Source organism: Pristis pectinata, chromosome 31, assembly GCF_009764475.1.
Source record: "Pristis pectinata isolate sPriPec2 chromosome 31, sPriPec2.1.pri, whole genome shotgun sequence".
Lineage (NCBI taxonomy): Eukaryota > Metazoa > Chordata > Chondrichthyes > Rhinopristiformes > Pristidae > Pristis > Pristis pectinata.
This window is the reverse complement of record NC_067435.1, coordinates 12,388,224-12,400,473: the sequence shown is the minus strand read 5'-3', so window position 1 is coordinate 12,400,473 and position 12,250 is coordinate 12,388,224. Positions and strand designations below refer to the sequence as shown.

Genomic DNA, 12,250 nt, shown 5'->3' with positions numbered 1-12,250 from the left:
GTAAGTTTTTGACACAGAGAGTGGTGGGTGCGTGGAACGCGCTGCCTGCAGAGGTTGTGGGGGCAGATACATTAGGGACTCTTAGATAGACACATGAATGATAGAGAAATGGGGGGCTATGTGGGAGGGAAGGGTTAGATAGATCTCAGAGCAGGATAAAATGTCGGCACAACACTGTGGGCCGAAGGGCCTGTACTGTGCTGTAATGTTCTATGTTGATGTAGAATCATAGAGTCATACAGCACAGAAACAGGCCCTTCAGCCCAACTCGTCCATGCTGACAAAGGAGCCCACCTAAACCAGTTCCATTTGCCCTCGTTTGGCCCATATCCCTCTAAGCCTTTCCTATCCATGTACCTGTCCAAGCGTCTTTTAAATGTTATTATTGTACCTGCCTCAACCACTTCCTCTGGCAGCTCGTTCCATATACCCACCACCCTCTGCGTGAAGAAGTTGCCCCTCAGGTCCCTTTTAAATCTTTCCCCTCTCACTTTACACGTGAAAAGGGTGTTTCCTCTTGAGAGAGAATCGAGAACTTCATCTCATGTCTCTGGATGTATAGAGCTGGTCACTAGTCCAACAACTTAATCACCCTGCTAGCACACTGTTGACCACTGTCTAGAAAGTTAATTCCTGCATCTTCCACAACAAGCTTTGATGTTGGGAACACAACTGTGATGACCTCCCTGTGAACCCTAGCTCCATTCTCCAGCAATGATCAGACGCAGGTCCTGATGTATGAGAGCAGCTATCCTGTGTGCATCATGCAACGAAACTGCTTCTAAATATAATCATCTCCTCTCCTCCATACACTGCTGCAAGACAATTTGTGATTCCAGCTCAAAGCCAGAATTGTTCTGCGGTGGGGAGGGAGTGGAGCCAGAGAGAGCGTCAGAGTTTTAGGGACAGGAACTCAACTCTACACTGCAAACACATCCCCAAAATGTACAGGTTTATTGGTGCATGAGGGATACTGTCCCTTTAACAGGCATAGAGTTGCTCTCACACACTGCAGCTCCTGTGGGAGCGGGACTGAGCTCTGAACTGATTCACCCGGCCCTTATATTGTGGAACATTGCCTGAAGCAATTAGTTCAGTGCCAGGCAGACATTACAACCAGACCCCTGCTTCTCACCCTGTAACACTCTCTCTGTCCATCCCCTCTCCCTCCTCCTCTGTCACTCTCATCTCTAGTCTCTTATCCACCTCAGACACCCACACACACACCCACCCACACACCCACACACACACACACCCACACACACGCACCCACACCCACACACCCACACACACACGCACCCACACACCCACACACGCACGCACCCACACACACATCCATCCACACACACACCCACACACACACCCATCCACACACACAAACCCACACACACCCACACCCACACGCACCCACACACACACCCATCCACGCACACACACACCCACACACACGCACCCACACACACCCACACACACGCACCCACCCACACATCCACCCACACACACCCACACACACCCACACACACACACGCACCCACACACACCCACACACACACACCCACCCACACACACACCCACACACACACCCATCCACACACACCCATCCACACACACACACACCCACTCACGCACACACCCACACACCCATCCACATACACTCACCCATCTACATATACCCACACCCACGCACACGCGCACACCCCCACATACACCCACACACCCACCCACCCACACCCACACACACACACTCACACACAAACTCACACACAAACTCTCTGGCACACACACTCACATGCAAACTCACACACATTCACCCCCCCCCCCCCCCACACACTCACACACAAACTCACACACAAACTCTCTGGCACACACACTCACATGCAAACTCACACACATTCACCCCCCCCACACACACACACACAAACTCACACACCCACACACACCCTTTCTCCCTCTCTCATTCACTCCTTTTTCTCTTTCTTCCCTTCCCTCCATCTCTATTTCCCACACGTTCCCTGTTTCTCCCCTCACCTCCCCCTCTCTTTATCTCTCCCTTCTTCTCTTTATCTCTTCCCCTCTTTCTTTTACTCACTTTTCCCTCTCGTTCCCTTCTCCCTCTTTCTCCTCCCTTCTCTCTCTTCTGTTCCCCCCCCCCCTTATTTCTTTGTCATCCCCGCTTCTTTCTCCTTCCTCACTTTCCCACCACTTGGTCCCTCGCTGTGAAATCCATCTAAATGTTTGAGTTGGATCTGATTTACAGTTTCCATGGAAACACTGACAAGTTGCTTGGGTTGCCAACTCTGGTTGGCTGCCTTCCTGGAGGATTTGGTACATGACCTCTTCCCGCCAGCCGTCGCACCTGGTTAAACAGACAGCTTTTCCCACTCACTGGTTGATTTTTGACCACACATAAAGAAAAAGTGCCCACAGTAAATGAGAATGTGCAAAGTACGTTTTAACGCTAGATGACTTCTCTCCAGACGTTGCCTGCAGTTGTGCTTGGGGTCTCCAGGCCAGATGTGGAGAGTTGGGGACCCTGCCCAGATGTCCTCAGTGAATGAGTGTGTTGAGTGAAAGGGGAGCTGAAACCAAGGACTTGGATGTTTGGAATCTCTTCCAACAGGTCCTGCATTGAAGAGCATTTGGGCTGATAGTTTCCATGGAAACCAATGACAACCAGTGTTAGCAGTCAGACTCACCTGCTGGGAAATGAGCAGAGTGTGTCTCAATGGGGTCCTGTCCTGGAAAGAGTCTCTCAGGACAGTTTCATGCTGGGATAAGGGGAAATGTGCCTTGGTTCTTGATCTCACTGCCCCCTCACCCATCACCCACCTACCAGTGCAATCCTGTTGCTCTGGGCTGGGGGAGGGAAAATGCACAAACCCCTGAGGTTCTTACATACATCAGGGTCTGCCGTAGTGGAAGAGTCAGCCAAAGATCCCCACCAGCCAGGCCATGCCCTCTTCTCGCAGCTCCCATCGGGCAGGAGGTACAGAAGCCTGAAGTCCCACACCACCAGGTTCAGGAACAGCTACTTCCCTTCAACCATTCGGTTCTTGACCCAACCTGCACAACCCTAACTACCTCAGTATAGCAATGTTATGACCACTTTGCACTTCAACGACTTTGTATTTTTTGTTCTAATTGTGTTCTTTCTTGTATAATTTTGGATAATATGTGTTTAATTTATGTTTGTCTTGTAGATGTTGGGTATCTGATGCGATGTGCCTGTGATGCTGCTGTACGTAAGTTTCTCATTGCACCTGTGCACACATGTACTTGTGCACATGACAACAAACTCAACTCTGACTTTCGACGTTGAACACTCACCAGGCTGAACCAGGATGGTCACAACCTCAGTGTCATATCTGAGCATCGGATCCACACCAACACTGAGCCCACAATCTCCCCCTCCATTCCCACCCAACTCCACCCCTCCAACATATCTGCTGCTGAAACCCTTGTGCTTCTGTGGCCTCGAGGTGACACACTCTGAGCTGCCTTCCACACTCTGAGCTGCCTTCCACACTGTATTCTCTGTAAACTTGAGGTCATTCTAACTTATTCACACCCTGTTCACATTCACCCTGTGCTCCACCTGCACTGGTCACTGGTTAAGCAATGCCTCAAAGTTAAACCCTCCACATTCCCTCCTCCTCCCAATCCCTGCAACCTTCTCCAGCCCTACACCATTCCGAGATCTCCACACTCAATTCTGGTCTCTGGTTCATCCCTGAATTTATCCACTCCACCACTGGCAGCCGTGCGTTCAGTCCCTTACCTCTGGAATTCCCTAAACCTCAAAGCCTCCTGTTAAATGCTCTTTAGCAGCCTCTTTGACCAAGCACCAGGTCACCTGCTCCAATCTGCTCCTTCGTGGTGCAGTGTCCTGTTCGGTTTGAGAATGCTCCTGTAAAGGGTCTCGGACTCTCTTGCTACATTAATGGTGTCATCTCAATGGCAGTTGTTGTTGAGTGAGCACAGCTTCAGATCATTGGCTACTGAGCCCTCTGCAATATCCGGATGCCTCACTCAAGTTGTTTTGTTAACTGCTTTGCCCAGTCCATCACGTAAACCTGCCTCCAGCTACACTGCCCGCTGCCTCGGGAAAGCAGCCGACATAATCAAGGACCCCTCCTACCCCAGACATTCTCTCTTCTCCACTCTTCCGTTGGGCAGAAGGTACAAAAGCCTGAAAGTTTGAAACCACCAGACTCGAGGACAGCTTCTACCCAGCTGTTATCAGACTCTTGAATGGACCTCTCATATACTGAAGATGAACTCTTGACCTCTCAATCTACCTCATCTTGGCCCTTGCACTTTATTTGTTTACCTGCACTGCACTTTCTCTGTACCTGCAACACTACATTCTGTATCCTGTTTTCTTTTCACTACCTCAGTGTACTTACATATGGCATGATCTATCTGGATGGCACACAAAGTTTTTCACTGTATCTCAGTACATGTGAGAATAAACCAATACCATACACAGAGGGAATAAAATAAGTCTGTGATGCCTTTCAGAGGTGAATAGCCCATGACCTTTATACAAGAAGTGGCTTCTGGGGTTAATAGTGGACCTGTGGAGCATCCTTTATGCTCAGTAAAAATGGGAGGAGGTGGGGAGGGTGGGTGGGCAAAGAGACAGACGTATCTAATGGTGTTACCTTGTCCTCAGTTTCTATGCTGGCTTCAGCTGTCGGAGGGAGAGCAGATACACTGGGACCTGTGAGAAGAGAAATGGAAGGGTGAAGCAAATCATCCCACCAACTGCTGCAATAGTCCAGTAAATATTCCCACAGGTTCATTACTTTGAAACTGTCTCCTGTCTGAGTCTCCCGGATGTGTTATACACCACACAGTCTCCAGGATCCTGGTGAGACCATTCTACTGTTACAGGTCCAAAGGCTTGTATTAATTCCACGTGTGAAGTTGAGCTTCCTTTCAATCTGTAGCTCGACAGCAGAATCCACACAGCCAAGAATTTAACACAAAAGCGTTAGATGGAGAGCTAAAAATAGCACCCAGTTGGAATGAAATGTCACGGCATGAGTGAGAAATCCCTGGAGGTATCTGTCCTGGGCACATGACGGCAACACTGTGGGGGTGCTCCAGGCTCTGGTGCAACTGGAGCAGCCACTGTATCCCAGGAATGCTGAGGCTGTTGGAGGAGAAACAGCCTCCAACAGAGGCAGTCACCCCAGTGTCTGAGGGTGGGCAAAAATGTCCTGTCCCCAAATCCTTCTCCAGCTCAGTACAGGGGATCATAGAGAGTGGGAGCACTAATGGGGGCCATTTGGCCCTTAAATATTGTAAATATCAGATTGGGGTAGCACCCCAGGAAGCCACACGAGTGGCATCAGTGCTGTGTTTTTTACATAAAAAGGTAACACTAATGTTGATCTGTACACAAATGTAAAGGTTTGCATTGTTTTATTGTTGTATATAGTTTGTTTTTTATGATGAATAAAGTTTATTTTGGACTTAAAAAAATTTGGCCCAAGGAGTCCATGCCATCTCTTAGAGAGAGCTCCCTGACGGGACACTGATCTATCCGGTCTTTGGCCCATCTGGGCATTACATCATCTGGTCACTGTCCCACCTGGATTGCTCTGTCTGGTCTGGTCACTGCCCTGTCTGGTCATTGCTCCGTCTAGACATTGGCCCGTCTGGTCATTGTCTGAACACTACTCTGTCCAATCACTGCTCTGTCTGGACTCTCCCCCGTCCACTGACTGTCCCTCTAGCCCAGTGGTCAGAGATCTCGGAGTTTTCCTCACCTGGTGCTGGATGTTTGCCCGGGGTGATCTTCCCATCCACGGTCGCCCTGATATCTGCAAACACCTCGTCCTCCTCCCTGTCTCCGTCAAACTGTGGGAGAGAAAGAAGTTACATTGCATTGAAACGCTCTGGGCCCTCAGTCTCTTCCATCAGCAGCACTGCCCATAGACCAGGGAGTTGGCTGTGGGGAGGCGATAGCAACATGTTGAGCTGATCAAATGCTCCCCAGGCTCAGTGATGTAGTCCCAGCAGCTCCCGAGGGAAAGTGGCTGACTCAGGAGTCCCTTACAGGACGCACAGACACAATTAGAGTTGTGGACACAGCCCAGCGCGTCACGGACACCAGCCTCCCCTCCTTGGACTCTGTCTTTACCTCTCGCTGTCTTGGTGAAGCAGCCGGCGTAATCAAAGACCCCACCCACCCGGGACATTCTCTCTTCTCTCCTCTTCCATCGGGTAGAAGATACAGGAGGCTGAGGGCACGTACCACCAGGCTTAAGGACAGCTTCTACCCCACTGTGATAAGACTATTGAATGGTTCCCTTATACGATGAGATGGACTCTGACCTCACGATCTACCTTGTTGTGACCTTGCACCTTATTGCACTGCACTTTCTCTGTAGCTGTGACACTTTACTCTGTACTGTTATTGTCTTTACCTGTACAACATCAATGCACTCTGTACTAACTCAATGTAACTGCACTGTGTAATGAATTTACCAGTACGAACAGTATGCAAGACAAGTTTTTCACTGTACCTCGGTACAAATGACAATAATAAACCAATACCAATACTTTAGGTGTATTGGAATTCATAGAAGCTGTAGAGTCAGAGACATACAGTATGGAAACAGGACTCTGCCAAACATCAAGCACCGCTTTTAGTCTAATCCTACCTTAACCCACTTTCCCATCGACTCCCCCTGGATTCTACCCACCCACCTACACACCAGAGACAAACCATAATACTCAATTAATCTAGCAACCTGCACATCTTTGGGATGTAGGAGGAAACCAGAGCACCCAGGGAAAACCCATGTGGTCACAGGGAGAGTGTGTAAACTCCACACAGTCAGTGCTGTTGGTCAGGATTGGACCTGGGTCTCTGGAGCTGTGAGGCAGCCACACTACCTGCTGCACAGTCATGAACGAACATAGACTGGGATTCCTTTTTCAAAATCATACGCCCACCAGACAGAGCAGGAAAGGCAATACCTCCAACAGTGCAGCACTTCCTCTGTACCGCATCCGAGAGTTGGCCCAAACTTTTGTGCTCCATGTTCTGAAGTAAGATTTGAACCCACAATGTTGTGGAATAATCTGAGGAGCTCCACTTAACACCAAAGTGGGAGGAATAGAGAAAAATTCACGAGTGTCCTTTGGTACTCTAATGAAGGTGGACAGCTCAAGAACCACCAGCAGTTCAGTCAGGTTCTTCAGTGAGAGAAGTGGCAAACTTGATGTTGCAGGTGTGTGTTCTTTTCATCCAGATCCTGACTTCAGGGATATTAAGCTGCCTACTCACTCTTCTGATAGTGACTGAGTCATTGAGAGTTCTTTTCCTGTTTATTTTTATTTCTACCTATGATCATTTGGGATCTGGCCTCTCACAAATGTCAAATAGAAACAGAAAATGCTGGAAACACTCAGCAGGTCAGGCAGCATCTGTGGGAAGAGAAACCGAACTTTTGTTTCCCAGTTCAGACAAGGGAGACACAGTCAGGTGACCACTGCCTCACAGCGTCAGAGACCCGGTTCAATCCTGACCTCCGATGCTGTCTGTGTGCAGTTTGCACGTTCCCCGTGACTAGGTTTCCTCCAGTTTCCTCCCACTTCCCAAAGACGTGTAGGTTATTTGGCCACTGTAAATTGCCCCTGGTGTGCAGGTGAGGGGTAGAACCTGGGGGGAGTTGATGGGAATGTGGGGAGAATAAAAAATGGGATTAATGTAGGATTAGTGTAAAAGGGTGGTTAACGGTGGGTGTGGACCCAGTGGGCTGAAGGAACTGCTTCTGTGTAGTACATCTTTATAACTCCTCAGACTGGAACAGTAGCTCTGTCTCTCTCTCCACAGATACTGCCTGACACACTGAGTCTTCCCAGCATTTTCTGTTTTTGTTTCAGGATTCCATCATCTGCAGTTTTTAAATTTTTATTCTCAAACCAACGTGTCGTGGATTTAAATCACACCTATTCCAAGCTGACATTTTCAGGAGGAACCGGACTGGGAAGCAGAGCAGTGATGTTAAGCTTGTCTAGAACCTGGACTCGATTGCACTTGGAGCACTGAATACAGATCGCAGCTCCATGTAATAAAATGGATTCTGAGAAATCCCAGACCTGAAGCTGAGCTGCCTGAGATTCTTTTCTCTAGACGAAGGAAGGAGTGTACAGTTGCAAAGGGTTTTTTCCCCATTTGTTCATGGGATTGGGCATTGCTGGTAAAACTTCTATTTATTGTCCATCCTTATTTTACCTGTCAAAACGAAGTGGCGAACTTCTATCCTCTTGAACCACTGCAGTTGGTGTGGGGAAGATGCACCCACAGTTCTGCTAGTGAGGGAGATCCAAGCTTTCTCCCAGCAACAACCAAGGGATTTCCAAGGTTGGATGGTGCATGACTTGGAGCCTGCAGTTGGTGGGGTTCCCCTGCATGAACTTCTTGGTGGTGGAGTTGGTGGGTTTGGGAGGTTTGCAAGGAGCTGTGGTGCACTTTGTAGACGGTACACACTGTAACCATGATGGAGCCATGAACATTTAGGGTGACGAATGGGGAATGAAGAAGATGGCAGGACTCTTGGGTCCAGCAAGAATGCCAGCTGACTTCTGCGATGTGCACTCTGTGCCTACAACGCACACTCACTGATGCTCATTTCACAGACCATTGCAGAGGTGTATGCAAACAGAGGGCATAGGTTTAGGGAAGGGGCAGGACACTTAGAGGGGATCCAAGGAAGAACTTTTTCACCCAGAAGGTGGTTGGAATCTGGAACTCACTGCCTGAGGAGGCAGTGGAGGCTGGGACCCCCACCACGGGTAACAAGTATCTAGATGAGCACTAGATGAGCCAGGACAAAGAAGGGTAGGGGCCAAATGTTGGTAAATGGCTTTAGTATCAATGGGTGCTCGATGGTCAGCACGGACTGCTTGATTCTATGACTCCATGACCTCCCTGCGCAAGGCACTGGGCTGTCTGACCCCTTCCTCAATGCTGTGGAGGGCAACTGGGAAACTGTGGAGCAGGGCCAGCAGGTGATTAGGAGTAATCCACTTGGCCTGATCCAGGCATTCCCCTGGACTCCGGGAATGGCCCAATGTGAAGAATTTTTCAAACTGGAGCAGATCGGAACAGTGGTGGAGCTGGCTTCTCCTACTAGTGCCCGGGTCTGGGTGGGGGAATGGGGTGGGGTGAATTTCACTCCACAGGCTGCTTGAGAGCGAGACACTTGACACCTGAACCCCACCCACACACCCGAAGCCTCCCCGCCAGCTCTGCTGGTCGTTCTATTTTAACAACATCAGACTACACCCACAGGGTAATTGCCTCAATCACACAGCTCATCAGATTCACTTCTTTCAACAGTAAGTGAGCTGAAGGTGGAGAGTGTAAAAGCTGTCTCTGGCTGTGAGTCATTAACACCAACAACAGCTTCCTGTCCCAGGTTTCACCAACATCGTCCCAGTCAGTGGGGTTTCACTGATACGGTTCCACGGTGCAGTTTAACTGAACCAGTCCCAGTCAGTGGGATTTATCTAATTCGCTCCCACAAGAAATACTGTACAAGAATGCTTGAGTTTCTATCCACTTTCGGCCCCATCCAATAGCAGTGACATACTTAAACTGCTGGGAATTTCATTCTCTCCACGTTCTCATCTCCTGAGGTACACCAGGAAGAAAATGTCCAAGGTTGTAGTATCTCAGGATCGGACTGAACAGTCATCAGGACTGGGTTAATAACAGGTGCTCTGCAATATGTAAATTTTTTCTTGTGGGGTCAGTCATCAAGCTCTCCCAGGTCTGGAACCACGGGTTAGATCCAGAGTAAAACTCTACCCACCAGTCACTCACAGGGCAGGGACAGCATGGGTTAGATGCAAAATACCAATTCCTCTACACCATCCCATCTAACAGTTCCAGGGCAGTTAGAGCATGGTTTGGATGCTGAGTTAAGCTCCTTCTAAGCTGTCCTGTCAAACACTCCCAGGGTAGGATGGGTTAGATACGGACTACAGATCCTTCTACAATGTCCCATCAAGTACTCCCAGGATGGCTACAGCTTGTGTTAGATAACAGATTGTAGCTCTCTACACCACTGCAGAACAGGGGTTCTGTCTGCACGTTGCCATGGTTGCTTACTTGTCAAAGAAGCTTCTGTCACCATGGTGATAGCTCTCAAATTTATTCATTTAAAGTTGGTTCAAATGTTTGTGCTTCCAGCTGTTATTCCTGCCATCGATCTATTGACCTCCTCCATTCTATAGCCCATAACTAAGGTCACCCGAAGCTGTGGTGCCCATGTCCAAACTCACCATCCCGTCCACTCAGCTACCCCGTCCTCGCTCACCTACGTTTGCCCCCAATTAAGCAACACCTTGAATTTTAAAATTTTCATCCTTGTTTTCAAATCCCTCCCTCCCTAACTCTGTCACCTTCCCCAGGCCTACAACTCCCTGATATCTCCAATGGTCCTCAAATGCTGGCCTCTTGATTGCTTCACCATTGCTGGCTGTGTCTTCAGCTGCTGAGACCCCATGTGCTGGCAATGGAGTCAAAGGTACAGTGAGTGAATGCAGCTCATTGGGGCAAGCAGGTCGCGAGTGTGAGCTGTGAGCAGAACGATGGGGCGGGTGGAGCCTGAGTGGAGTGTGACGGAGTTGAGTGTCGTTTGAGTGTCAGCAGTGTGTTGAGTGTGAGTTTCCATACGATGGAGGCACCCGTGTTTCCGGCAAGAATTCGGCGCACCCAAGCTCACTTTGCCAAATGGGAAGGGGCCGAATGGCCTGCTCCTGTTCTATGGGCAGATGGTGAGCGGAGATAGTGACGGATGAGGGATAATGTGCAGGAAGTGCAGGCAAACCTCCACAGAGAGATTCGTGAGGCCACGGTTGGTACCGTGGGGATCAGTGATCGAGGTTGGGACCATCTCAGCCTTCCATGGGCTTGAAAGGAGATTCCAGGCAGTGTTAGAGGGTGTTGGGACAAGTTGCTGATGTACTGCTGGTGAGAGGGGGGAATGTGGACTGGATCAGCTGTATAGCCAATGTCGGGGTCATAACTTCCCCATAAATTTCTCCTTCATTCCTAAATTACCCCAGAATTGGTCCAAGATCGTTGAGGGCAATTGAGTCATAGAGTCATACAGCATAGAAACAGGCCCTTTGACCCAACTGGTCCATGCCAACCAAGATGCCCATTCAAGCTGGTCCCATTTGCCCACATCTGACCCACATCCTTCCAAGCCTTCCCCAGCCATGTATCTGTCCAACTGTGTTTTAAGAGCATTTATAGCTGTGGTCCCTGAGATGCCAAACTCCTGATCTGTGAACACATCAGAGAATCATTATTATTCCACAGAAGGAGGCCACTTGGCCCATCAATCCCATGCGAGCCTTATTATATGAGTCGGAGCCTTGGGATGTGTTAAGGAGCCTGTTAACACCCTGGAAGGTGAATAACCTTTCATCTCAGTCAGGGTTGACAGACCCTTCCTGGGAAAGAGAGGGTGTCCGCTTGACCATAAGAAGTAGGAACGGGAATAGTCCACAGCGCCTGTTCTGTTATTCAAGGGGATCCAATGTTCTTCATCGACCTTCCTCCATAACTGCAAATCCCCTTCTGGATTAGACCTCTATCTCAGCCTCAATGGTACACAAGAGCGTTGCCCCCACAACAGACTGAAGGTCACAAAGGGTCCCTGGAGAGAAACACTCGCTCACGAGGGGGGCTAAGGTCTGCGACGGCGACAAAGCGAGATAGTGACGTGGGCGCGAGGCTGGGATGAATTTTTCAGGAGCTGTGCTGCCCTGCTGAGTGCTGTAATAATTGATGGGCTGTGGGAGGCGGAGATGACCTTTGTAAGCTTTGGCCGCTGCTCTCACCACTTAACGTCCTTCCTACGCTGCAACATTTCTGAAGTACCCTCGGGGATGGCCTGGGGTCGGAAGTGCTGGAGGAAGACGTCTGGCTTTTGTGCAGAGGATTCCAAGGCTATGGACTTAACTGTGAGAGAGCATGACTGAAGTGCGTCGACGTTAGCTTTAGATGGGTGGTTATAATGGGTGTGAGAACAAGGGGTTAGAATACTTCTCACATAGGGGATAAACTACAGTTTGGTATATTCCAGACTTCCCATCAGTGCTGAGGGATTTCAGCTGCATGTTCAGCAGCAGCACAGAGGCACAGCTGGTAGAGCTGTTGCCTCACAGCTTCAGTGATCCTGGTTCAATACCCAGCTCTGGTGCTCTCTGTGTG

At 49.4% G+C, this 12,250-nt stretch overlaps 1 protein-coding gene across 1 annotated transcript in view; it reads right to left on the bottom strand.

Annotated features, from left to right (window-relative positions):
* LOC127585038 (adenylate kinase isoenzyme 5-like) overlaps nt 1–12,250 on the bottom strand; it is a 65,926-nt gene that overhangs the window by 33,532 nt on the left and 20,144 nt on the right. The window contains exons 7-8 of the mRNA XM_052042168.1: nt 5,778–5,868; nt 4,665–4,723 (exon numbers count right to left, since the gene is read on the bottom strand). Coding sequence (XP_051898128.1) covers nt 4,665–4,723; nt 5,778–5,868 — 150 coding nt within the window. The remainder of the gene's footprint in view (nt 1–4,664; nt 4,724–5,777; nt 5,869–12,250) is intronic.